This window comes from Fulmarus glacialis, unplaced genomic scaffold (assembly GCF_000690835.1).
Source record: "Fulmarus glacialis isolate BGI_N327 unplaced genomic scaffold, ASM69083v1 scaffold8600, whole genome shotgun sequence".
Classification (NCBI taxonomy): domain Eukaryota; kingdom Metazoa; phylum Chordata; class Aves; order Procellariiformes; family Procellariidae; genus Fulmarus; species Fulmarus glacialis.
Window position 1 is genome coordinate 67041 of NW_009187094.1, and position 27741 is coordinate 94781.

Genomic DNA, 27741 nt, shown 5'->3' on the forward strand with positions numbered 1-27741 from the left:
GATCCACATGTCATCGCAAGCAACTGACTGCAGGCGGAGAGGAACAGCTCACACATGCAGCGCAGGGTGGGGTACCTTGGTGCAGATCAGGAATGCTGCTGGACAAACACTCCCTTAACAAGTGCTTTTGTTTGTTTTCGGGGGTTTTTTCCCCCTTTGGATAAAACAAGTGTAGCAGTTGGGCCAGATTTGTAGGTAGTATCAATGGAAGTAATATCCCGAAGTCAATTTACATCGGCTGCTTACAGTTTATATTTATTCCAAGTGCTGCCCCTTTGCATATCTTGCAGAAGCTCTTTAGCATTATAAAGCCAACAGAATCTATCAGTTATTTGAAGCAAGCAGTGCCAAACATAGTGTCACCAGTTATTTTATACTATATAAACAAAGGGAGACAGACAGAATACATGACATTTAACTTTCACTATAGCGCTAGGTAGTTTTCTTCTGCATAAAACCACTGAACAAGCCCTTAACTCTAGCTCATTTCTTCTCACCCCGTGGCAATGAGTTCCACCGTTCCATCTACATGCTCCTGCACAAGAAAAAGCATTTCTTTTAGCACCTGACACCTTTCAGTTTTATGTCTCATATTAGGAGATAGGAAGAAGGCACTCCAGTTTCCCTTTACGTAAGTAAGTTTTCCCTTTTCTTGTCACTGTCAGAAACAAAGTTTTGGAAGCAGACTATTAACAGCAAGCTGTCATAAAGATAAGAGTGACATGGGAAGAGTAGTATCGACAGCACCTCTTCTTTTCCCAACCACCGAAGTTTGGAGTTTTCACTTGTTTTGATCAAGGCCAGCAGTGAAGGGAACCTTGCTTCCAAAAACATGTCAGGCTGTAAAACTAATGGGCTCCTTTGGGACATGAAAACTTCTATTCATACTTCCCTTACTGCCCAAGAACCAGTGTGGCCCATGCCTTTGTGTTACCCTCGTAAAGATCTGCTGTTCAAGCATGTGGTTTTGTCATGTCTTGCACAGATGTCAAATGAGGTCAAACAGAAAAAGAGCTGACTGACTCCTTTTACCTATACAGTCTTCCTACCTCCTCCTGTTGCTCTCAGCCTGACAACATGTATATTTACCACCAACGTTACAGAGGAGCTCGAAATAAGGGTGGGACTTTTCTCAAGCAGACAGTGCTGAGCCAAGCTGTGCTGCATAATTCAGAAAAACCTCATATGCTAAAGGCTCCTCCAGGATGAGGATTTTTGGGCCAGCTCGCTGCTCCCAAATGGTCTCCCAACACCCAGAGCATTTACTCCAGCTTCATCAAGGCAAATGAATCTGCTGCCACCAGGGCTGGACAGGCTCCTCCTTTCTCCATCACGCTTGTTACCAACAGTGACCAACAGAAGACCAGCAGTGGTCTTCACTGGTCCACATTCAAGGTTAGCCACAGTATTTAGCAAGGGAATTCCATTTTGTATGAAAACAATTCTTAGCACAACAAAAACTAACAGCAAAGATATCTTTTGAAGGATGCTGGGATCCTTTAACTCTCTGAGAGACGAATCTGGGATACTGGACAGCTTCAGCTCTAATGCAAGCCTCTACATCAGGTGTCTATGTCTGACACTGAAGCTACATTAATCTTTTCTGGGTAATAAAATTCAGCGATTCCTGTTAGCCTCAATAACTTTCCTAGTTGTTTTTTTTTTTTTTTTGTAACACAAAAAATAAATAACGACAGTTCCAGAGCACTTTCTAAAACCCAGGATTTTTTAGGTTTGCTCAGTGGAGAGAATGAGAAGGGAGGGAGGGAAGAAAGATTTGAGTTTCAGGATGTTTCTTTTTTGGTGTGATTAGTTTTGCACTACAAGCCCTGGATAGATTCAGAAACTGTTATCATGGCTGAAAGAGAGGCAGACAAAATGAAAGGCAATTAAACATGGGTGTGAAATTAAACCAAAAGGAAGAAAAAGAAAAGAAAAGAAGGAAAGAAAAAACAACTGCTTGGGCTGAAAGTAAAGACAGAAAAGCTGGAGCGCACAAAACAGAGCTCTCCAAACATCCAGAAGTACTTTCAAAAGGTTTCCTGTAAAAACAGGGAATTTGGGAAACTCTGAATGTACCTAACTGCATTCCTTGATGGAAAAAAAACTCAAACAAAAATTCATACTGAAGGTTCCAGTAGGCTATTAGAAAGAGGTGATTTCTCTGAGAGGTCTGAATCAAGGGTGAGAGAGTGTAAAACTTCTCATTTCTCAAAACCTGGGAGAAGAAAAATCTCTCTTTCCCATTTTCTTTCACCTATGTTTTTTTCTTTGTGTGTGGAGAGTCTTGTAACTGAGTCAGCAGTTACAAGATTTAGGGCATCGGGGTTCATTCCTACCTGTGACACTGATGTCCTGAATGCCTTTGACAAGTCCCTTTTTGTCTGTATGCTAGGTTCGTCCTCTGCAGAAGGTGGTTGGGCAGTAAACCTTGCTGTCTTCTTGTCTTGGGCTTGAACAATTTGAGAAATGACTGTCTCTCGCTATGAATTATATATTACCCGACACAAAATGGTCCTTTCCCTTCTCTTCACCAACGGTGCAATCCTATGCAAGGGACTGTACACCAGCCAGGTCAAACTCGTCCTGGACTTCATGCTGATCAAGGCAGAAATCTCATGCATCTCAACCAAGTCTCCTGAAGTTGGCTCATCACTAGCCCTTGGGACAAACTCATTGCTGTAGAAGACTAATGATATGAACATAATGGATACATTTTTCACAATATAGCTAACGTGGACATTTTACTGTGGCGTGTAAAAGTCAAACAAAGCACTTTTCATGGTGGATGATCTATCCTTTGAAGCTGAGCAGCTTCGTTCCAACAAAACATGCCAAAAATCCATCCTTTGATGCTTCTCAATGGAAACGTAGCTATGGATGCTTCTCAATGGAAATGTAGCTGTGGATACTGAAACAGACCTCATCCTACAGCATTACCAACACCTGCAGTTTCTCCCTAAGTCAGATAGGATACTATGCTTTCCTTCATCTCCAGCTCCTGGAGTCAACTGACCAAAAAGAAAAGCTAGCTTGCATGTTTTCTCACTCCCTCCCCCTCTCATGAAATAAATATCATAAGGTAAATAAAAAGGCCAATTTATCACCTTTCACTCTCCTCCTTTGTAAGTGTCTGTGATCTGGGGGATCCAGATTCATGATTTTTTAATTCCTGGGGTTAGAAATACATTGATAGTGTAAACTCTGTGGAATCATGTCAGTATCAATGGAGTTTCTTCAGATTAGTACAACTACAGTTGATACCAAAATCTCAGTCATTTTGTTCAAAACCACTTTCGTGAACCACCCGTTTTTTATTGGAAATTTTCCACTCTCCTGTTGTTTTAAAATCCAGTGGAGTTAAGACGGCTTTTCTCCCTAAATGTGCTCTTACTTATGCCTTAAATCATTTCCCTGTTCCATTCCTGGTGTTTTATAGGAAGAAAATTAATATTATATATGAATCACAGAATAAAGTGCCTCCTACAAAAGACATCACTCTATTAGGAACACATTCTAAGTGGCACATTCACTATGCATTTAATTTTCATTTACAGTATGCGCTCTATACACAGTACGCTGCCTCTATCAGTTTTTGTTTTCATAACCTATTCCTGACACCTAACAATAACTGGGAGTGCTGCTCCAGGATTTGGCAAGAATGAACAGGGTGTGGATGAGCAGGTTTCTCTGACTCACCTACACGGATCAGCAGGGAAAAATAAAAGGGAGAGGGTGGAGATTGCAAAGGAAAAAAATAAAAGAGAGAGAGAGAGAGAGAGAGAGAGAGGGAGGAGTGACGTGTTCCTTTGGATGCGGTGTGTAATGCAGCTGGCAGACTGCCTGCTCGCGGTGCCACAGAGTTCCAGACATGCCAGTCCAGCTGACTCAGCTCTTCGGAAGAAGGAAAGGGAAGGGAGAAATTTCACAAACGTTTCTGATATCTGAGGGATGGGGATTGCTAGGCTCTCCTCGAGGATCTTCAAACCGGTCTTTCACACCAGGGACTCGAGCGGTCCCCAGAGAGGTATTAGAGAGAGATGCTCACTCGATAACCTTGTACAGAACTGCTTATGCTCGTATCAAATCATGCTCCTGTGGTTGTTGGAAAATTCAGCAGCACAGCTTCATCCCACAAACCAGAAATGTCAGGCCTTTCCTAGCCAAGGCTAGCTGCTCTCAGACAAGCCACTGTCTCCAAGGAGACGAGCAAAATGCATGCACATGAAGGGTATCCAAGTGAGAGAGAGTCTATGGCCCGTGTCGCTTTTCTATATAAAAATTTCATCATCAGATTCGCAGCAGTGTATCCTTTGCATGTGATTTATTTTCTAGGAAGAGCTTAAAGCCCTTAAATAGTCTGGGCTCTGCCTATCTGTGAGACCAGCTCTGTCCCACGATACAGTACCGTGCCGTAGGCAGCTCAGAACAGCCCCGGTCCTGTTTGCTGGGGGAGACTCTGTGCTGTCCTAGACTTCCACTCCAAACTGAAGAGGCAGGAGGAAGAAAGTACCTATTTCCCAGCAAAAGGAACAGAAACACAGGCTAACGCCCGGATTGCCAAAGCCCCTAATTCTCACCGAAATCAAGCATACCTCAGTGCTTTTGAAGATAAGAGCCACGGTGAACCGGCCCCAAAATCAGCACTAGGATGAGCCTGTCTTAATTTTCCGGTCAGGATCCTCACCATGGACTCTCGACCGTCTCAGAGCACACGAGAGCATTCACGCCTGTCTCGCTGGAAGGGAGGGAAAGGACATGTGCTCGGGGAGCACATTCCCCCATCCTTAATGCAGAGCAGCTGGCTCTCTGGGCAGCAGGAGCCTCAGGGCAGCAGCAGCATCCCGGGGAACTCTGTTACCTTACATTGAAAAACCTGCTGAATTACGCTGCCCCACTGATCCCTCACAGCGCTTCCCACCGAGGTACAGCGACTCTTGCATATTTAATACAAAAAGAACGAACAACCTTTAAGTAGAGGCTTTTCTGAAAGCGAGTGCTTTGCAGCGTACAGATAACTGTGTGGTTGGGGAGCGTCCCAGCCAGGTGCTCTTTGACAAAGTTTCAATAGGCAGGGCCTCAACGGCATTTCTCCAGCTTCAGGAATGAAGATAGAGATCTTGACTCTCTGTTGCAAGGCACGGAGGGAACTTGGGGCACCCTGTCTGAAATCAACACAGCACAGTTATGCAAAACATGTGTGCAACTGGCATCTCTTGTGTAATCCTGGCTGTAATCAACCTAACCACTCCAGAAAGGAAGGAGGGGCAGAGGGTGGAGAAAGTTCACACTTAGATCAAATAAAAAATGGGAAAATATCCAGAGAGCTTTAGTCAGGTAAAAACACAGTTCCCTCTCATGGGAAACCTCCAGGACAAGTTTCCTTGAACTTCACGCAGGGTTATAAATAGGAGGAGAGTCACACAGAGTTCAGTACAGGTTCACTGTAAAAAAATCTAGACATTCTCATTTTCCTTCTTGAGTGATATCCATCAATATCTTAGCTGTAAGCCAATTCATAATTACAGGTTGCTGAGAGCTCAGGAGAATGTATCAGTAGCAGCTTTCTGCAGCTCTGCTATGGCGCAGTGTTAACTGGGTTATTTTTTTCCCCTTTAGTTTCTATTGGCTTCCTTTCCAGATGGCAAAAATACCTCTCTTACACTTTAAAGCACTCCTATATTACCAAAAATGTCAGTGGCGGTTCTCCATTTTGCACTGCCCCATAAAACAACTCTGAGATAGCAGTGAAAGATGGCCTCAAAACACCATTTGATTCCAAGCTCGAACTGTCTCAAGCTGAAACGTTTCACAAACTCCTTCAAGAACTGACAAAGGCCAGCTCCAAATGCTGGATCTCCTTTCTTCAGAGGCAAGATACAAAAGCTTTTTGCCCTTGAAAATAATTTTCTCAGGGAAAAAAAAAAAAACAAAAAACTTTTTTCCTTCTTAGAGCTGCTCTGGTATTTTGCTGCTCAAACAGAGTACGTGCAAGAAGTGGTCTTGGTTTTGCTGAGACGTGGCTTCGTCAAGTCAAAACCATGTTCTCATCTCAAGTGCACGAGAAAGCTTTAGGTCACCTCTTGGATCTCTGTCCTGCAAAAACCACAGCAGCTACCTCAGAAGGCTACCTCTGGAGCAGGTGGACTCCCCATGCACTGCACCACGTCCCTCAAGCTTATTCTAATGCAACAAGACACTCAGCTCCCAAAGACAGTCTGGAGCCGGGCCGTGCAACGCCCGTGTTTACAGCTGCACCTTAAATTCTGGTTTTGTACGTACATATGCCGACTCGAGCATAAAAATATTGGATTTGTGAAACAATCCTTGTTGACAAGGAAAACAAGGCCAAAAGAGACCTCTATAGCTTGAACTTAAAGGAGCAAAGGACTACACATCTTTCAATACCTAAGCTACTGCACCCTCACCTGCCAGCCTGTCCATAGTAGTTCCAGTGCAGAAGGACAACTAATTTGCATGAAGCTACCTTGGTGCTTAGGTACCTGAATTTGCAAATTGGGTCTCATAGGTTTTTTCCTATTTCATTTTCCCATCACCGAAAAATGGATAATAATGAGGCAACAACACATGCCCACTTCACACAGGCTTTGGGCTGATGAAATAGATAGGGTTCATAAGAGAAACAAGACACAAAAATTGCAGGCTAAGTAGTAAGTCCTTTAGCATTATTAATAATCACCTTACTATTGTGTCTAAGATAATCACGCCAGTATCAGGGTATAATACCTCAGTGGTTATGGTAACAATACAAAGTTATTATTCCTTCCACTTTGTAATTACCTCATTTCAACTATTGCACAAAGGCTAAGTAAAACTAAGGAGATAATATGCAATGCTATGCAGCAGGGGCACCAGCAGCACTGGCATACTCTGCTACGTACTTACGTGACCTTCATTGCAGCAATATGCGTGAGCCTTGCGATCATTTCTGCATCCTGCCCTCTCACCATCATGACAAGGTTGAGAAGTGCTCTTTGTTTGACAGGCAACTGAGGCAGAGATGAGGTGAAGGGGTCTGCGTCTGTACCGGCCCATGTTTCCAAAGCATAAAATAACTTCGCAATTTAGGTCCCTCATAAATGAGTGAATAAGAGTAGCAAAAAAATTCAAGATTAGTAATAAAAGAAGAGATGAGAGGATTGGAAGATAAGGACAGACTAGAACAGAATCAATGCCAGACATATGACTACAGCCTATCACAGTGTAAACTGGGCACAGGAATTACTCTCAGTCACAGAAGACAGTGTTAGGAAGAGCAATAATCTGCAGCAAAAGAAAGGATAGTTTAGGTTAAATATCAGGATGAGTGTCACAGCTATAAAAAGCAGATGGGAATTGGAATTGTCTCCCTAGGGAGGCGATAGAAACACAGTCTCTCTGGATGTTAAAAACACAGGTTAGGCATGCTGTTTAGAAGGACTGCTGCTCTATATGCTGAAGTCTTATCACATTCATCTGCTTTTTTGATGCCAGTGAAATCCCACATATGTGACAGAATAAAAGCCCAGAGGAAAAAGGCAGTCAGTGTCTTGTTTGCTCCTCCAAAGCAGGATGGCTGGCGTAAGAACTGGCATCACCCAGCAGTGGAGAAGTGTCTGTTTTCTCTCCAAATAGCAGCCCACTAGGGCAGCACCAGGTGCTTCGTTCTGGTTGTATATGGCCTGAGGCAACACAAAGAGGGACAGAATCTGGCTGATAATGCCAGGATGTGAATTGCTATCGTGGAGGGGAGACAGAAAACACACAGAAAACTGGACATCAGCAGTCCCATCCCAAACACACACATTCATCTTGGCACAGGCACCCCATGAGGAAGAAAGGAACTGGTCAAAATTAATGAGGGATGATCCCATGTGAATCTTACACCATGCTGATGCTGTCTAAACAAAGACCTTGTTACCCCTAAGTACTGGGGTGCTATCTGACCTTCTGGATGAGGTGACAGCAGGTTCAGGAGGTCTGAAGAAAAGGGCAAAGGACACTCTGTCCCCTCCTTGTGAGCATCTTGTTGCACTGCAGAACTGAAATCTGCCCTGAGGAACTTTCCCTCATGGTGAAGCTGCAGTTTTGGGGCATTAATACTCCATCTTCTTCCCCATTTTGGGGTGCAGGACTTCTTACCTTAACACAAAACTCTTCCTTGCCAAGATTCCAGAGACTTAACCTGACACCAAACACAATTCTGCCACCCTGCCTCATTAAGCAGAGGAAACTTGGATGGTCAGGGAAAAGAAGGAGACGGTGCAACCTCCCTCCAGACCTCTGCTGAAGAAGGGAGGACTTGCTGATAGACCTGCAGGTGGCAGAGACGTAGCAAGGCCATGTTCCACCGAGAGATATAGCAGGAGGCACAAGACTTGTCTCACAGATGCCACGATAAATCTTAGCACCTACTTATCTTGCTGTGAACCGATATTTAGAACGAGGATACTCCCATGGTGTTGGTGTCTCTCATCGCTAGCAGAGTGGGTGAGTCTTTCTCTATTCAGCCAATCTACAGGCAGCCCCCAAGCACTAAAGGAACGGGGCATCTCCTGCTGACACAGGGGCACCACGAGAAGCAGGGAGCCGCACAGCCTCTGTTCCCCTGTCACCTCAATCACACACTCCGGAGAGAGAAAAAGAAAAAAAGCGGGGGGGAGGAGGGAAATGAAAAAAAGCTGATACCCAGTCCCAAGAGAGAGATATTCATGAGGCTGGTACAGAGCACATCTACCTTTGCTCACCAGCACCACTTCTCCTGTTTCTCACTTTATCTGTCGGAAACAGATCTCCTGGGTTGAACAGTCAAAGATTGATCCATAACTACCACAGATAAGAGGGAATCTTTATGGAATTTCGAGACTTTTAAAAGTCCAACAAGCAAAAAGTGAACACTTCTTGCTTTGGGTGGAACCATATCCTTTCACAAGTTCCCCTGAAAACAAAGCCCAAATGTACTTTTTCTGGAATGATCATGATCCTACAGCATCTTTAAATCAAAGACGGTTTCTCAGTGGTAATTACACTCTGTAGACAAGGCTTAGCATGACCAAGCTTGCATAGTGAGATAATTCTGAGGACATAAAAGATATCTTTTCATATAGCTGATACTCATACTTGTCACACTAGTGCTCTGGAGCTGATGATGACCCCACCACTTCAAGGATCAGGTTCAGATGGGGCTTTAGCAAAGCATGGGGTACAAGTTGGCTCTACAGAGAATTAAACTTTAAATAAGGATGCCTAGGGGATGAAAGACCTGGCATACCAAACTCTACCCTTGTACACATTTTGATCTTACCTTCCAAAAATGCACATACAAACAATATGGAAAGCAGAATACCAGACATTTTAGAGACTCTGCAACACAAGAGTGAAGGCCTCTGGGTACTGGAAGCATTAATGAGAAAGCAGAGCTGCTGCAGTATTGTGAACATGCTAATAACAGTTTGGAACCTGGAGTCTGATAAGAAAAACACAAAATGATTTTGTGACGAGGTTAATTCCACTGAGTTTAACTGAAACAGTGTAAGAAAACCTGAGAGGAAGAGCCGCTCTGCCTGATTAAATAGAGCTCTAAGTATCAGATCAACAGAACAAATGCCCACCGGCTCATCGCAACTGAGGGAAGATGCTGTTTGCTAACCTATTTGCAGAACTGGGATTTGTATGCAAAATATCCCCTTGCCTCCTCACATACTTGCTTCATTTTTCATAGATAGTGTCCTACTTGTTCACATTTAATTTTTTTTTCCCCCATTCACAATGTGTTTGAGTCAGTCCAGCTCAGAGTGTAATGAGAATTTCAGGTCCCAAGATTCTTCTAATTATGATGTTCCCATCCTCAAAAACATGGTTACAGAGTAGATACCGGGCCTTTGAGAGCAGAGGTGTTAATAGAGGTAAAAGTCTCTTCAAGATGAAGAAAGCAGTTTAAAATATTGACTCTTCATTATTCTTAATAACCATCCTTGCCAGTGTTCCAATAATTCTCACTGGCTTTTGACAGGCAGGACTTCATGCACAGTATTGTGTTTTTCAGCACTGTGCTTGTTCATCCAATTTTTCAGCTGGACTGAGACACTCACAGGTGGAATGACTCTCCCAAACATGTATTGAGTCAGGCACCTCATCAGAATTAGGAGCTAGATTCCTTCTGCCTCTGAGCGGTCGCACACACAGATATCACTTGTCAGTTCTGCCAACAACAGCCGTGCAATTGCAGGCGTGTAGGGCATCTCGAATGGCTCACTACCACACAGGAGGAGCTGAGAAGAAAGTCCTTATGGAGAAGAAGAGATGAGAAAGATAGACTTGCAAACCAAGAAGCATAAAAAGAATTACTAAACTACCTTTCCATGAATGGGGCATTTACCTTTTTAATTATACATGCCTTTTATCTTGGGCACTGTACATAGTTTGTTAAGATTGTGCTTTTGGGAGTTTTTGCCTAAGCCTTTCTTTTCAAAACAAATGCTTCACTGCTTTTCTTTTGCAAATAAAATGATACCATTAGCCCAGTGCTGTTGAAGAGCTAGGCAGTAACAAACAATGTGCAGCAGCAACACAGGAAGACAAGGGGGAGGAAAAAGCAAATATTTGTTAAAAGCAGAAAAGGGGAAAAAAACATTTTCTAAACAGGACAGAAGTATCTTGGAAGCAAATTTTAAAATGTACTGTGAGGAAAAGCTTCTGTGACAGGAAAAAATAATGATCTGACTACCCGTTTTTTAGGAAGAAATAAACAGTAAAACTGCTTTCATATATGAATAACACTTACATACTCCCACAGTAAGGGAATGTGATTGAAGTTGCCAAGATAAAGACAGAAAAATCAGGAAGTTCCAGCCTGAGTAGGCTTCATGCAGCTAGTCTGTGTGTATGCATGATGAGACAGTCTTAAAAATCACAAAATAATTTGCCCACAGGACCATCCTTGCTTAGTGCAAAGGATGGTTGAACGGTTCTCACTTAACGAAAACCTATTCTGTGTTTTGTTTTCCCCTTAGCAAGTGATCCTATCCCTCATTTACAGCTTACTGCCCAAGCCCTGCTCTGAAAACTAATGCACTAATGTTTTCTATGGGCTCTTCCAGATTGCTCATCATTGCAGCCTTGACTTTTTTTACGAACTATCAAAGCATTTATGTTTACAATAGCATTATGAGGGGAGGGCTGACTTGGCTCCATTTTAGACACAAGAGAAACTCATGTCAAAACATAACTGCTGATTTTACGTGCCCATTTGAGGATGCCTGGCTTTTCAGGGTAAAACAGCGTCAGGGTGTACGTCATGTCTTTCAAAGTACGGAGGTCAACATCTAGGTGCTTTAACCATCAGATTGATCTGTCAGATCAACTGTCTCCCTTAAAACTTCTGCTTTTTGTTCATTAATCACCTACAGTAGAATTCGACTCATCTGTTTTGTATCTGCCTTTGTCTAGTTGTGCAATTCTAGAGATGCTGGAGAAAATGGGCACCTCTCAGGGTGAGAGAGCAGGTACTCTGCGACTACCATCAGGAGATTGGCTTTGCCTGGATGTTTTCCTCTTTAAAAACAGCAAAAGCTAGGCAAGGTGAAGCCAATCCCTGCTGGTTTGTCAAGTGCATCCTGCAGGAGGGGGCTACCAACTTTTGCCCCAGCCCTCCACAGCCTGTCCTTCCACTCACGTCCTGGAAGCCCAGCCACGCAGCTCTCCTGTATTATCTGTGTTGTGGAACTATGGAGTTAATTCTGAAAACAACATCTGAAAGTCCTGCAAGTACCTTGAGGCTCATGCCCACTCAGTGTAATTCTGTGCATGAATCTCTCCCCAGGCGTTATCCTACTGATGTCCTGAAGGCATCATTATATTCCTGAAATCAAAGAAGCTGCATGTGGGAGGAATATATAGACACAAAGTTCATCAGAACTCCATATGTCAGTAAAAGGTAAATAATTGCAGGAGTAAATCACTGCAAGATAAGTCCTTAATTATTTAGGGTTAAACAGCAGCAGCATTACAGATGCAAAGTAATGTTTTGTTAACCACTCATCCTGGGAACACTTATGTAGAAAGATATTATTCTGTACAAGAAAGGAAGGCAAAATGTGGATTGTGATGCTCAGAAACATTTTCAAATAAATAGGAAATAATATTAAAAAGCATGAACAAAAAATCTAGCCAAAGCAAAAAAAAAAAAAAAAGAAAGAAACTGTCATAAATTAATTGTTTTTTAAAGTTAATAGTAGTTTCAGCTATTTTAAATCTCTCTGAGATGCTTCTGCTAATTTCTGTTTGCAATTATATTTCCTTATTTTTTCACCTTTCCTGTCTTACTGTATGAAAACCCTTCACTAAGCACAGGAAAAATTGACTAACTAGCAGTAGTAAGAGGGTGTAACCGACTAAGTGGTGACACAAACAAAGTGCTTTCAAATTCACAGATCAAACTAGCTGGGAGGGAAAAAAAAGATATAAAAAAAATTCTTCAATTCCTTTCTTGCATACTCTGCCTTCCATAAAAAATGAGTAGTTTAAAACCTTCTTGGGAAGGAAAAAAGAGGGGGGTTTTTTGATTAATAGCACTCTCTTATTTAAGGAGGAAAAGGACATACAACATAAAAAAGGAAATTGGTCTTGCATTTATGAAATCATGTGCCAGATTCTCAGCTGGTGCAAAACAGCAGTACTTTCCTTGCTTAGGGAATGTAATTCCTATCTATATCAGCTGAGGATCTGATCTAAAGAGCTTTTCTTTTATAAATATAAAAGCATATTCAGACTCACCTCAATTTAGACATTAAGTGTACCAGATTGAAACTGGATTGAAGTGTCATATTTCAAAATAGTTTTCAACCTCTTCTTTCTGTATTTTATCTGATATTCTCTTTTATGGTCAGAAATAGCAGAAGATGTAAACATTCAATGAAGTTTACTAGATTTGCTATACCTTCAAGGTCTACTTACGGACTTTGATGCGTGCTTTATTAAAGCAGAAAGTGCTTGTGTAGTACACTGATACGAAACTGTTTAAATCTCTAGGGAACATCTACCTGTCTTCTCCATGAACCAGGTTCACATATATGTGCATAAACCAACCAAGCTTGCCTATATGACACGGACAGAAAGACACCTTAACTTCCATGCTCACGTTCAGATCGGCATTTCACCTTCGTGTACGTGGGTGCCAGGTTTTAGGGCAATATCCCAGGTTTTTAACTCTTCACCTGTGAGTGCTACTCTAAGAATTGTCTTGGAGAGTATTGTGGGAGCACTTGTCTGTTCCTGCTGCCCCTTTGCTGAAAACTGTCGTAGCTGACTGCTTAAAAGGGGTGACACTTTCTCCACTGAAAACAAACCATAAAATTGCAAATTGAGCACAGCTAAACACAGCTAGGTCAGTTAGGAAGGAGCTCCACGGGAACTTGTGTGCCTAAGCAGCTAGGTGCCTTCTGAAAAACCCACACCTTTACATTTCATCCTTATGCAAAAAGCAGAAACATCAGCCATGTACTTTCCACACAAGAAGGATGAACAATCTCTATCAATGACTGTATCTAGGTAACAAAATCTATATTCCTATAATGAAAACAATCTGCAACCGCAATGTTCATGTTTTGTAATGTGGGCTATTTTATGTCACAACTCCCTTTTTTATTTTAATTGTGAAAATTTTGATGGTGTTTTCTTTTTTACTAAATTTCAAGTTGAAACTACGGTTATGGTCAGATGTGTGAAAATTACAACTCACAGTTCCACAGACATTTTCCCTTCTGACTTTCAGATCAAATCCTCTCGGCTGACAACTCTCAAGCAATTCTCTCTTAGCCTAGTCCCACACTTGCACTCCCTTGGAAGCTCATGCTTTCTGTCAGCAGTATGTTTGCATCAGTACAGCCTCCTGCGTACTCCAAAATCTACCTGGAGAAGCTTATTAGCTTATCCTTTCTGATTCTTGGAAATGTCAAGGCAACTTTGTATCCTAAGACCAACCTAATGCTCATAAAACAGAAACCTCTTCTGAAGTGAGGCTGACCCTGTAGAAGAAATGCGTATAAAGAGTCAGGAAGCCCCATGATTACATTTTCACATGCAGAGTTTCTGTCAGCAGCTGCACTTCAACCACTGTGTTTCAGTAGTCACACATTTGCTAACACCTCAAAAAAGTTCATCTGTAATGCTGTCACTTGTAACCAGTCCAATTATCTCTGCTCATTCAACAATGAAAAACACAGTCTCCTATAAGTGGCCTGGACACAGAAGTTGAACTTCCTAGGAGATAAAAAACGCAGCAAGTTAAGATCTTACTCAAGAGTCCTACACAAATGAGTAGATAGGCAGAATGTGGCCCCTTGGTGTAGCATACAGGAACTAGAAACACATCTGATCCTGATCATCAGGGCTACCAACATGACTACTAACATGCAGTTATGCAACGAGTATTTCTTTAGAACACATCACGAAACTATAGACTTGATATAGACATGATACTATCAAGTAGCAAGGCAAGACAAGCCCAATCTCTCCCTGACACCTTCTGCTCTAAGGTGAGTGCTGTGGCTGCCATGCATTAGGACTTTACAGAAAGATGTAACTGAATCAAAAATGCAATTAGGAGTATTCTCAAAGATGAGCAAGTATGAATTCCACTAGCATATGGCATTTATTAGATGAAGAAATGGGTATGAACTGCAAAGCAGGCTTCCAAGAGTACCCAGTTATTCTTTGCGATCTTTGGAATTTCACAGCCACTTTGGGACTGAGAGTGTCAAAACAATCTGCCAGCAAAGCCTGGGTACACCCAAGGAGACGTTCAAAGGGAAATGCGATAGCATCAGGAGAGGAGCTCAGTTACACAAAAGGAGAGGTGTGGCTGAACCACAACTTTTCTGATTCACATCAAGGCTTTCCCAAAGTTCAGAGCTGCGCTATCTGAAGAGGATGGTACAGACCCAGAGCCACCAGGAACACACAGTGATTTTCACAACCCACTTCACTTGAACGTTTAATGACAAAAGAAAAAACAAGAGGGAAGAGCAGACAAGGCGGGCTCACCAGAGTGCGTCCTGAGGTGTCCTGTGAGGGCGTCCCTCCGTCGGCAGGCATAGCTGCAGAAGGGACATTTGAACGGTTTCTCCCCAGAGTGCAACTTGATGTGCCTCAGCAGGTTCCCCTTCTGGGTAAAAGAAGCTCCACATTGGTTACAGTGGAAGGGGCGTTCACCTGGAAGAGAAATGGAAGGGAGAGAGCTGTCAAGAAACATCAGAAGATGCGTGGAGCCCGTTATCCCTCTCTTTGTAACACTGCCATCTTACATAGGTACGGTTCCCGCCATCACCATCACACGGCACTTGCTAAAGTCAGAGGCCGTTTTCTTTTGCACAAGGGGCAAAGCCTCCAATAGTGATTTGGAACTCTTTCCTTCTGCAGCATCAGCTTGAGGTGATTAATGCAGCCTGATTTTCAGGAATTTCTCTGCCTTGGAGGTTTTATCCTTCATAAAAGATGAGCTCTGCTCAAAATTTAGATCCATAACCATGGTTTTGTGGTATTTATCTCTAGAGTTTTGCACTTATTTTTAGTATAGGTCCAATCCATATGAGTATTTACAACTGATCATAACAATTGGACCTGGACAGATGTTAAGGTCTTTGCCTCAAACCAAATCTTTTTCAATTATACTTTAATTGAAATCCCTTTTTGAAGGCTGCTTTGCATTGCTAGAGTGGCATGAAGAGAATCGATGCAAGTGAAGATCAGGCCCACAAGCTTTGGGCAGTGGCAAACACTGAGAAAAATCTTACGCCATTAAACTGTGAAATAAGCAAATTTGTGCACTAAGTAAAATTAATTGAAAAGACTTGTTTGATAAAAAAAAAAAAACAAACAGAAACTCCACACCTTACCCTCTCCCTTCACCCCATGCATTCATACACACACATGCAAAACTTATTTTGATGTTAAGCCTCCATATTTGCCCTGGACAGTGGGGATTGGGTCCATAACAACAAACACGAACTAATTTTTTTTATTATTATTTAGAGGAAAACCCCTGACAAACTCACACAGGTTTTGTGAAATATTGTCAAAACCATACTCTGTGTCAACATTTGCTGGGGACGCTCAGTCTGTTCCAGCATTCTTGGGCAGGCAGTCAGCTCTAAGCATATACTTATGTCCCACTAGGTACACTGCAAATCAATAGGGCACAAGCATATACTCATGCTGGCCACTTGCCTAAGCGGTTTACTGCAGCTGGGCTCTACATGCTGAAGTGTTTTCACCAACTAGGGCCATAGTTCAACAAGGTCTTGAACACCAGATTTCAGACGTAAGCGGTTTCATTCATTTTTTTCAGCGTATCACCCATTACAGAGCCTTGGTCAATGCCTGGTGGGACTTTCTGAGGTTGAATTCACTGGCCTGGAGCACAGTTCTCATGAAAAATAAACGTGTTCTCTGAACTGTCACAGTTCTCCAAAGCCTTTTTCAATTGCTTTAAAATGATTACTCCCTTGCTGCACAAAATTAATGCTATGTTTTTATCAAAGTAGTTCATGCGTCTAGTGTAAAGTCCAACATATGCCTATTGATTCAAATGGAAAGAGAGGGAGGAAGAGAGCTCTTACAGATGTCCACTAGCAATTCTTGCTTCAGTGGTTTAAATCCCTGCCAGCATTACAGTCCTACCAGGAGAGCAGCAGAAGGCAGGTGTGCCATATATATGCCATACCTCTGCCGATTCACTTCATGTGTGAGAGCTGGAAATTACAACTGAAACCACTGCAGATGCACTGAAGAAGATACCAAGCTTCCTACAATCTTGCCAAGAACATTATGGAGTAATAATAAAAAAAATCAGGGCATAAAGCTCATCTTCCAACACACTGAACACAAGCTCATTGGAATTGATAAAGAGTTTGTGGTTTCCCTTTTAAACTCCCACACTACACTTAAAGGATCTGATTAGCCATTATCTTCTTTTATATCATTTCAGAATGTCCATAACAGAGATATGTAAAGAGACTGCAGTAGAAAAATATATAGGTTTTTTTTCTTTTCTGTTTTGCTTTCACTGTCTGAGAAAACAGGCAGAACCCCTTCCTTTGACACATTTCTCAGTATTCAGGAATGACAGCTTCAGTTTCAGGATGACAACATTAAAGAAGGTAGCGAGTTTCTTACCAAGTCTAAAGTCTTTCCTTTTAGTCCTGCTATATTTAAAACTATGCAGTTAATGTATTTTATCCACTATATCACCTGCTCATCTTTGATATTTTGGAGGCCACATACGAGCAGGTATTATTCCTCGATAAACTGGCAACTGAAGAGATGCTGAAAGCCTTTGGTCAGGAATTCAAATAATCCCTGCACCAAAGTTCAGTGGCAAAGATGACATGAAAACACTCACCACAAGGTCACCAACAGTCTGCTCCTCTCTTGCAACAGACAGAATCTGCTACAATAGCACATTTTGCCTTAAATAACCTTTGTATCTATTTAAAGCCAGCATGAATTCATTTTTCCTACTGGCTTAATTCCAGGTAAATAACTGCTTTGATCTGTTTATTATACTTTTGTCCAATCACTTGATTCCTGCTCCTTGTTTAAGCTGCAGGCTTGTGGGATGACCGTTATAGTTACACCTTCATGCTACTGATTAGCAGCTTTTACATTTAGCACAGCTAATCTGAGAGACCATTAACCAATAGAAGGGTGCACAAAAAAAGTGAAGACTGAATAATAAGATTTTTATGGTTTTCCAAGAACTCTGCTGTCTGATGCCCACTCCACATACTAGCAAGCCAGCCTTCTTTATCACTTCAGTGCCTTGAGAAGACTGTTTTCCCATTATTTCTCCTGCTGCTTTTTCCTAGTAGGTTTGTAAGCAGTTATCCAGTATTATTATTTCTGAATATCAAAATAACAACCTTGACATCCTTATTCCCTTACACTTCTGTGAAAAATAAAAGTTTTTATTCATAGGCTGAAATTAATCACACTTCAAACTAAACATCCACTCACAAAAAGTCTTTACCTAAATACATTTCTTCTTTACATGGCAGTCCCTGTCTGTGTTTAAAATGTTTTCCCATCTTTGGGGGTGCTGGCAGCACAGACGTACCAGAAACTATAGACCTATTAAAGAAGTGGCATACACAACTAACAAGAGGCTACTGACAACAAGAAGCATGGTGTGTATTTCACAGTTATAGCTATCTATGCATTTACTGTTTGACTCTATAAACTTATACTGATTTATTAAAATAAGAACTCCTTTTAAGAAGGGCATGTACTGAAATGTGACTAAGCAAGCTTTTTGCTTTTCAACACTGGAAACTATGTGACTGCAAAATATTTTTAGTCTACTTTAAGTATCAAACCTTTTCTCTATTTTAGAGCTAAACCAGAGCAGAAAAACCTCAAACCTTAGTGATTAAAAAAAAAAAAAAGTTGTTTCTGAGTGGGGAGAGCGGGAGGAACAGCTAACCAAACAAAAAAGATGTTTCTTTTCAACACCAGATTTAAGATCTAAGCCCAGACAAAACCAAGAATGCCTAAAAAGCCGTGTTCTCCAGTGCAGGGAATGTAATTGTCTAAAGTTACTTCAGGAATGGAGAAGGCAAGGTAAGCCGGAGCTGCAAAGTATTACCTTTCGTAAAGGCTTAATAAGAGGGGCTTGTGCCAGGAACAGCCCTGATAATTAAATTAAATTAATAAATAAATAAATCCATAGGGTTTTATTATTTTACAGTTAAATAAAGTATTAATTAAAAGGTATGATTTCAAATTTTTACCTCTAAATTACAATAAAATACTGCTGAAACTTCACGGTTCATTGTTTAACATGCATACATTACAGCTATGTCTCCTCCAGGAAAAATAATAATGAAATATTACTGCTCTTTAGCTACACCAGTATCTAAAGTACACAGGTTAACTTGCTGTTGTGTAAACAAGTACTGAGATGAAAGGTGAAGTGGACCCACAGAGTCAGGGTTATTAGCAAGACACGGACCTTTCGCAAGTATCTTTAATACATGGCAGCCGGCTGGAGACTGCATAGCACAAGCTACGAAGGCTGCCTAGCTGATACAACCTGAAACCAGGCAAATGAACTGATTAACTTCCTACTAATAGCTTTCATATTTTACCGTGTATATGACAAATGTTACTTCAAAAAGCAAACCAGCTCCTTTTTCTGCTTAATTGGAAGCTTCCCTGCACAATAACTCTCCTTTACCGCCTCAGCACGGAAGTGCTGCGCAGAAGTTTCAGTATGAGTTATCCTTCTTCGAATCTCATACCGGTGCAAAATACATCAGTGATATTTTCTGTATCAAAACAGAAATTTAACTGAGGACGAAGAGCCCGCAGACCTCGCAACCAAGGAGACTTAGATTTTCATAACCCTTGGCTGGTAACTTCTGTCCCTTTGAAATCAAACAGAGCAACTCACAAAATAATACATAATAATATTCTCATTAACAGTGAGGCCCGGTTATTTCTACAGCAGAGCTCAGGTCCCTTCCTGGGAATGTTTTAATTACTATAAAAAAAAAAAAAACCACGCTGGTTTTAAAGTCTCTTCACAATAACAAGAAAAGCCAGGATAAGAGTCCTTCTAAATATAAGAATGAGGTCCAATGGGACTATATTTAACATCTCTCCTGGTTAAATGTAAGTCTAAGATCTCAGCCTTTTTTGTTCGGCACATACTTTTGATATGCACAGGATAGCTTAGGTACTTCTCAAACAGGATTTTTTTTTTAACCTCTTAATGCAAAATCACTGTGCCCATGCTGCCATCAGAAAGTATTTGCTCATACTAATAATACTGATTTTCACCCTTCCATAGTAGGCTTTTTGTTAATATTCAGTTAAAATGAAACATTTCTCCCGATTCATCAGATGCTGCAACTGCTCTGATTCTGCTCTGTCCCAGGAGCACAAATGAAATATTAGCTGCGCTACCAACACACTGGCAGGCAGTGAGTTGCAACCTGCCTTTACCCAAGCGAAACACGGAGCAGCAGACTTTGCTGCATTTCTGTATCTGTTATTCTGGGGACTATCTAGTCTGCATACTTACTTACTGTTATATCAGATTCACTTAACGGGCTGCACATCACTTGAAATCAGTGATTTTACTAGGGTTTTTTGTTGGGAAAAACCTACTTCCAGATAGGGTAATTTACTATAAAACAGTAGTGACAAATCTCTTGTGAAAAATTCCTGGGAAATCCTGGGGGATTCCCAAGTGTCCTCTGTACACAAATTTATGATCATATTCTTAAGAGACAAAAATCCTTTAAGTGAACTGGTAAAAATATCAGAAGAGTTTAGCTACTCAGTATTGCGAGTAAAACTGCATGAAGAAAAAAAATTAAATAGCATTCAGAGTTCCAGTATTGCATATGTTCAATTATAACGCTACGGATGTTAAAGGAGAACTTGAAGATCTCTCTCATGTTTGACTGAACTACCATAACGTATCTCATTTCACTGACTTTATGGTACTAAAATGTACGTGGAGTGCAAGCAAAGATCTGAGACCCTCTTGCGGTTAGCACCCCAAAAAAGCCTAAAAATAACCTATCAGCAGCCCAAAGTGAGAATGGGGCAAGACTGCTATCTGTGCTGCCTTCTGCGTCGTGCCCTGACCCAGCTTTGCTCTGCCACTGTCCCATTGCATCCACACAGAAAAAGCATTTAAACTCTGGGTGTTCTTAAAACAATGAGGATGATCCCAATCCTCCCTTAGAAATAAAAAGTGTTTCAGAATCCAGCAGTGGACTAGATAAAGGACTGGACATTATGTTGGAGAAAAATCACAATTCACAGCACAAGGGAGAACAACAGGTGGACCTCGCAGACCACAGAAGCAGCAGCACGGCTGTACCTGTAAATGGTTTCTGCTTTGCCAAAACTGAGGGGCGAGGAAATTTTAATTCAGGCCCAGTAGCAGAAAGCCTTATCTTCTTCCTCTCCCCTTCCCTCAACATCCCCAAGCACAAGCCCCTGGAGTATCCAGTGGCAATATTACGTGACCAGTCGTCTCCTGCAGTAACAAAAAACTCTGATAAAGATGCTGCAACTCAGGGCATGTGCTGTGGAATATGAAATTTGGACCAAAAGAAGATAGTATGGGAAAGAAGGAAAATAAATCAAACCTGACACATGCTATTTTTCTGACACGAGAACACGGCACGTGAGGGAGAGGGTGGGGGGTTACCCTGCTCACTAAAGCAGGGAGTGCATCACGCTTAGTTCCCACATTGACCGTTTTATTTATTTTCTGTCAGCAATGACAAATATATAGAAAGGCCTTCTCCTGATGGCCATGCAGATTACAAAAACACTTCACCTGAATTATCAGTGTTTCGGAGAAATGTTGTGTTCGGCGGTATCAGATGAGCAATGCCAAGGGCTCTGTGACAGAGGTGCCGTGGACCAAAGCATCGCTTGCACCACGCGCACGAGGCAGCGCCTGTGCGGATCCGAAGGATGAATGGGAAAACTCCAGCTCGGTCTATCACAGGAAGGGGCGACTGCAGGCATCAGTGGAAATGGATGCTCCAGCACATGAGGACAAGAGATGGAGCTCATCTACTCTGGCCTCATCCACGGCACAGATTATTTTCCCCAGCCCTATATCTGTTTGACTGAACTACCATAACGTGGTAGGGGAAGACAGCTGCTCCTCAGGAACAGATGAGTAACGGCTGGAGAAAACTGTGCCCCTTTACGTGCGTAACGCAGCCAACGCCATGTGGCACAGCTTCTCGCAAAGCCTGCGTCCCCAGCGTAAGGAAAGCCACACTCTTGTCCCAGCATACACACAAATTACAGCCTCTACTATGGACCGCAGCATTTTGTGTGATTTACATAGAATGCTGACAGGTTTTTTGGGAAGGCAAAAGGACTTTAGTTGTTGCCAAGGCAAACAACTGGCCAGACCACGCTTTGGTTGTGTACAGATAAAGAGGAGAGTAAGGCAGGATTCAGCTCCGAAAACATACTTAAATTGGCTTTGAGAGGTAAGGATTTACATGCCAGTTGCATTAGCTGATAAAGAATATCCTCCGCTTCCACTCATTAGGGACAATCTCCCTTCCCTCCACCATTCTCCCTTGGGCTGCAAAACCAGACTACCCACAGGTCAGGGCTCATTCCAGAGCTGGGGCCAGCCCATCGCACCCGGCTGCCGAGGAAGTGGCAATATATTTTAAAATACAGTGCTTTAAAAGATAGATACCAGTATGTTAAAAATACTCCTTAAAATCAAGGATGTGGAAATCCAAGTAAACTTCTCCTTCTGTTGTGGACAGTGAAGTAGCAGCAAGTATTAAAAAACAAACAAAGTGGGGTGTGTGTGTGTGTGTGTGTGTGTGTAAAATCCTCCACAAAATTTGCCAACTGGTTTACTGAGCACCGAGCTGCACATTAAAAGGAATGCCATTTCTATATGCTTGAAATCGTCTGTATAGAGCAATGCATCACAGCTCCTCTGCTCAGATGGGAAAAGAGTCAGAGCTCTATGAGGAACCAGCAGTAGCCCGAAGGAAAAAGCTACCAGTTATGCAATTCCTACCCATGCACCCGCATACAGCCGTCTTGCCTGCACGCAGATGAGATTTTGTTCTGTTCGCTTTGAATTTGCATGTCTTCTTTAACCTGAAAAAGGCAGCTTGCCTGTATTTAAAAGATGCGCTAGCTATTCAGTATCTCAAAAAATGCAGACCATTTAATTAAGTACCTAAATCTAAATTTAGCAGGTCTAATTTAGCTGCTCAAGTTCAAACACGTGGACTCCGATGCACCTACAATACATATGCTCAGATACGTGCAAGTGCCAATGAAAACTTTTAGGGAGGTTGAAAGCTGGGGGCTCAGTCTGTTACATTCTCTATTCTCTCTCCCTTTCCTACTAATAGTATGTCAAATTGTTAATCAAGATTTTGGTTCTCCAGCTAATGCTTTTCCCCTGTCGTAATTGCTGTCTAAAATCATGACCGCATCATAAATGATACTGCAATGCTTTGCATTATACATTTATGTTAAGTTATTATCAATTCAACTTATATACAGGGCATTAACTATGTAATATATATTTATTATTCCTCTATACAGAAATTCTATTGATTTCTTTCCCATAGAAAGCACACTACTTGACTGCAAACTACCAGGTTTACAAAGGGATTACACAAAGTCTTTCTTGCTCTACCTTAAAACCTCACTTTTCTTTTTATATCCTAGCAGATACCGCACAGTCAGTGTGAGTCTCTCACCCCATTAAATAATAGCAGAGAAAGATAAAAAACAAAATATCTTTCATTTTGCCCCAAAAATACGAAGAACAAGCAGCCACTGAGGCTCCAACACAGAAACCTGTGCTTAACCTTAATAAGATTTAAGTGTGTATCTTAAGCTAAGCATATATTGTAGCACTTCAGGTGACTTACATGTGCTTAAAGCACAAGCTTAAGTGCTTTTCTGAATTAAAGACTCTGCCAGGTAGACCTCTGCAAGACCAGAAAGCACTGTCTTCTAGCACCATCTGTACTTTTATCCTGTTGGAGGTAACTGTCACTCCCACCTGAGGAGCGGCAGAGGTGAGTGAGTACCAGCCTCTCGGGCACCCCAGTTTGTCATATTAGCTAAAACTCCCCTGAAACTCCCTGTTTTGAACTTAAGGCCTCAGCTTTCAGGCCCCAAAGACCCACTCAAATCAGCGTATCACAAAGGTTTTGTTTGCCTCTTGAATTCTCAAATCCGTAAGCCTAGCAAAGCTGTTTTGGTCTCCAAACACTAGTAGTACTAATAGTAATAAAAATAAATGATAGGAGTGTGCAAGCATTGAAAGGTGCCACAAAAATGGTATCTGGATGGTGAGGGGGAGCCCAGCACCAGCCCAAATGAGGTTTCCCTGATGGAGCTGTCGCGCGATGAGCAGCAAGCCAACCCTGGCATCAGGATCGCTAGGTAATGCATGTCCCTTGTGGGGTTTGCTAATTACAGGTTTGCCGGGCCACCAGCATCACGCCCAGCCACTTGCAAAGGAGGTGTGAAATCCCCAGGAAGCTGCTGGCACTGCTGGCGTTGTCCACCTGTGAGCACCTCCAAGGGAAGACCATCTAAGACCCACCTTAAAGGCTCAAAAGCCTTGCACGTGTGCACACACGAACATACACGCACCCCCCCATGCCAGAGAATGACTCTCACCATCTTGCCCCTGGCCAAGAACAGTAAAAAAAGCGATTTCCAGACTTCTGTGCAGTTTTTTAAGAACCAAAGACTGGAAATCAATGTCAAGGAAGCACCATTCTTGCAAGAAACACAGCATCACCAGAATTTGGGGAGCAGGGGGAGAACCAAAACAACGCAGCCCATCTCTCCCCTCCCCAGCCTCCTGGTACCCCATGAACGAAAAGGGAAGAGAGAAGAGTTGTCAGGTAATATCAACATCAGACGCCACAGGCAGTCATCAGATTTTCTTTCAGCTGCTTACCAGTGTGGCTCCTTTTATGTACCATTAGCACATTGGGCCCAATGCAAACCATGCCACAGACGTCACATTTCAGTTTACCATTCGGAAGCCGGATTCCTCCCTCGCTCGATAGCTCCTGGATCTTTCTGTTATCCGCCATCTCGTTACCCTCAGTGAGGGGCTCTTCCAGGCTGCTTCCTTCATCATGAGCCCTGATCTCATCTTCCTGACTCAGGGGCTTCCTGTCACATTCCTCATCACTTTGCATTTCTAGCTTTACTGAATTTGCTGAAATAAGAAAAAATAAAAAAAAAAATAATTAAAAATGTGTATTTTTAAAGTTCCCAATCGCTAATATCATGATAAATTTCTACTATCATCAACATTAAAGCACAGCCTTGAAGCTCAAACCAACATGAGGGCCTCATGGTGGTGATGGCACCACAAGTTACAACTGCATCCTTCTTCAAGGCTTTGTGTTTTCTTTTTTTAAATTCCTAATTTCTATCCCTATTTTACAGCTTAGAAACTAAGGCACGGCGTGATCCAGCGACCTACCAAAAGTTGCAGAGATGCAGCAGGCTTAAGAGCAGACCTCCTGCTTCCCAGCTTAAAACATAGGAGCCCCCTTCCTTTCAAGGAACCCAACTCACAAGAGCAAAGGACATAGCCAGAGCTGCTTCCTCCAGGTCTCTCCTGCCTACTGCACCAAGACAAAGGGTTTCCAAAGACAGGACACTGCCCCGCCACAGCTCGTGGAAACAAGCACCCTTCGCAGGCAGGATTGTTCAAAACGCAGGGACGTAGCGAAGCCGGGCTTGTGAGCTGTGTCGGTAATCTCCGAATCACCCTGCCTGCACGGGCAGGTTTCCTGACGGAGAGGAGAGCAATCTCTGGATGAGCCTCCAGTGCTTTTTTGCTACCATCTTCTGATTCACGTAAATGGGACACTGCCAAGGCAAACAGCTCTGAAGCGAGACCTACGCTGCTGGCTTATTTATATTTGAAAGTGAAATAAGGCGCAGTTGAAGATTTTTCAGATCTGCTTGGTTAGACTGACGGGCTCACCACTGATTTCTGTGATCCTCGGGTCACAGGACAAACCTCCTCTAACTAGCAAGAGCTTGTGGGGTCAGCAAACCTTTAAAGAAAATGAATGCATCAGGCTTTTTCACGTAGGGGTGTTTTAATCACCAGACACCCCCATTTCAATGCCTCAATGGTTGGTCGAAACTGCGGAAAGGCCTGTCCCAGAGTCACACTCTCCATCCACACTGTCAGCCAGAAGGCAAGCCCACGTGCCTGCTTCCCTAAGCCTTGATCCTGCTGAGGGGTTTAAAAAGGAGGTGATTCAGCCTTCATATCTAAGCAGTCTTTGACCTCTGTACTAAGGCCATTAGCACGAGTGCCGGTGACAGCAGTGGACCCGGAGTGCCCTGGGCCTGGCCGGTGTCTCTGAACCCCGGCCAGGCGTGCTCCAGAGCAGCTGCCCAAGGGGACCCTGTCCGGAACCCAACGAGAGAGTTAGGAGTAAGTGTGTCTGATCACTGTGAGGCATCACAGTTTCAAACAGCAGGCCTGGAAATGTCGGAAGAACAAGCCTTACTACTTAGACTTCCTCCTGCATCCTCCTTTCTCCTCCTTCCCCAGAATTTACGGTTAAGGAAAACACAAGGTTCAGAGACTGATGTTGATGTTGCAACTCTAAATCACTGCCGTTACTCCTAGGTAAAGCACAATGAATGGGGCAAAGACGCCAGAGACCGAACAACGGTAAGATGTTGCTTTTTAATCATAAAATTGTTGAAACACATCTTCCACTATTCATCAAGGCGCTAATGGGAGCTAAGGAATGAAAGTACTGTTACAGCAAAGCCCATCCAGAGCAAGGACGCAGCCAGATCAGATCACAACAGACTAGTATCAGCGCAGGCACCGTCATTGAAATGGTGTGTAACTACGAAATATTTAAGCGCTTCATTTATAGAAGGGAATTGATATTTTTGTTGCGAGAGAGATGCATTTACTGTTTAAAAAAAAGAAACAACGGCACAGACCGAGAGCGTGACCGCGACCTGGCCCCAGCCGGTTGCCCGGGGGCAGCGCGCGGCTGTGCTGGCCTGGGCGCAGGATGGCCATCCCCACCTACACCCAGCGCGGTGGAGGAGCACAGTCCCCCAGGGACGGCTCCTGCTCCACAGTGCTAAGCCTGGTACCGACAGCATGCACAGGGAAATACGTGGATGAAAGCAACCTCTTGCTGGCCGTGAAAAAGATGCGGTAAACTTTATGTAATTGCAAATCATCCCCCAAGGACAAGATACATTTTTCTTAATAGCTTCTCCTGCGAGGCCACCACCACCTCAACAAGGGGAGGAAGAAAGGCAGAAACAGGTCAACAGGAGTCTGTTTGCATGGCAGGCGCGAGGGGGCCTGCCCCACCACAGCAGCAAGAGAAGCAATGGGAAACCATCCGACGCTTGTGCGGAGGTACGGTGGTGGCACAGCCATCGCCAGCCTCGTGACCAGGTGGACGCACCCTTGGTGGAGGGGCTGAGCAAAAGGGAGGAAGAGTGGGAGCTCTGCCAGCTCCATGGGCTGGCAGGGAGAAAGCCGAAGTCCTAGTCCCACCTCCCTGTGGAAAGCACGCGTTGGTGATTTATGGACAGCCCACTTTCAGAGCTAAGGAATGGCAGTTCCCTCTAATAATAGCAGCCTTTTGGGGTATTCAGCAAGTTTGAGAATGAAGGCCGAATAAAGGGTTTGCTGTCTTCAGGAGCAGGATTTAATACACTTGGCCACACAAGTAGCTAGGGCAGAGCCAGAAATAGTGCCCTGCGCTCCTCACCTAAAACCCCGGGTTTCTGCCACAAGCCTGCGCACTCTCCACGCACAGTAAGGGACAAAATAACCAAAAAACTTCATGCCAATTGTGTATATTTATACACACTCACAAGAGAGAGAGAAAGCCTTGTATCTTACGTGTCTTCTTACGTATATAAATTTTTGTCTCTATTTCTCTAACATGGAATAATAAACACTTGACTGTAATAAGTGCTGAGCACCACGAGTTCCCATTCAAGTCTGTGGACCTCTGCCTGCTCAGCACGTATGAAAGCAAGGCTGCAAGAGCTTACAAATTGGAAGATCACTTACTTTATCTTGCCCTAGCGTTTCTTTCTGCTGAATGATGGCTTTCATCCAACAGGATAAACAGCGGAACAAAACGGAGCGAGCTGTTTGCTGAAATGCAACCTCCCCAA

The 27741-nt window shown here is 42.9% G+C and overlaps 1 protein-coding gene across 2 annotated transcripts in view; it reads right to left on the minus strand.

Moving 5' to 3' along the window:
* The window catches only part of IKZF2 (IKAROS family zinc finger 2 (Helios)), a 107927-nt gene that overhangs the window by 23384 nt on the left and 56802 nt on the right, over positions 1–27741 (minus strand). The window contains exons 3-4 of one of the 2 annotated variants that reach the window (XM_009573903.1): positions 24578–24766; positions 15043–15210 (exon numbers count right to left, since the gene is read on the minus strand). In XM_009573903.1, the coding sequence (XP_009572198.1) occupies positions 15043–15210; positions 24578–24766 (357 nt within the window). Of the gene's footprint in view, positions 1–15042; positions 15211–24499; positions 24767–27741 lie in introns of both variants that reach the window. The other variant, XM_009573895.1, reaches the window with a different exon arrangement.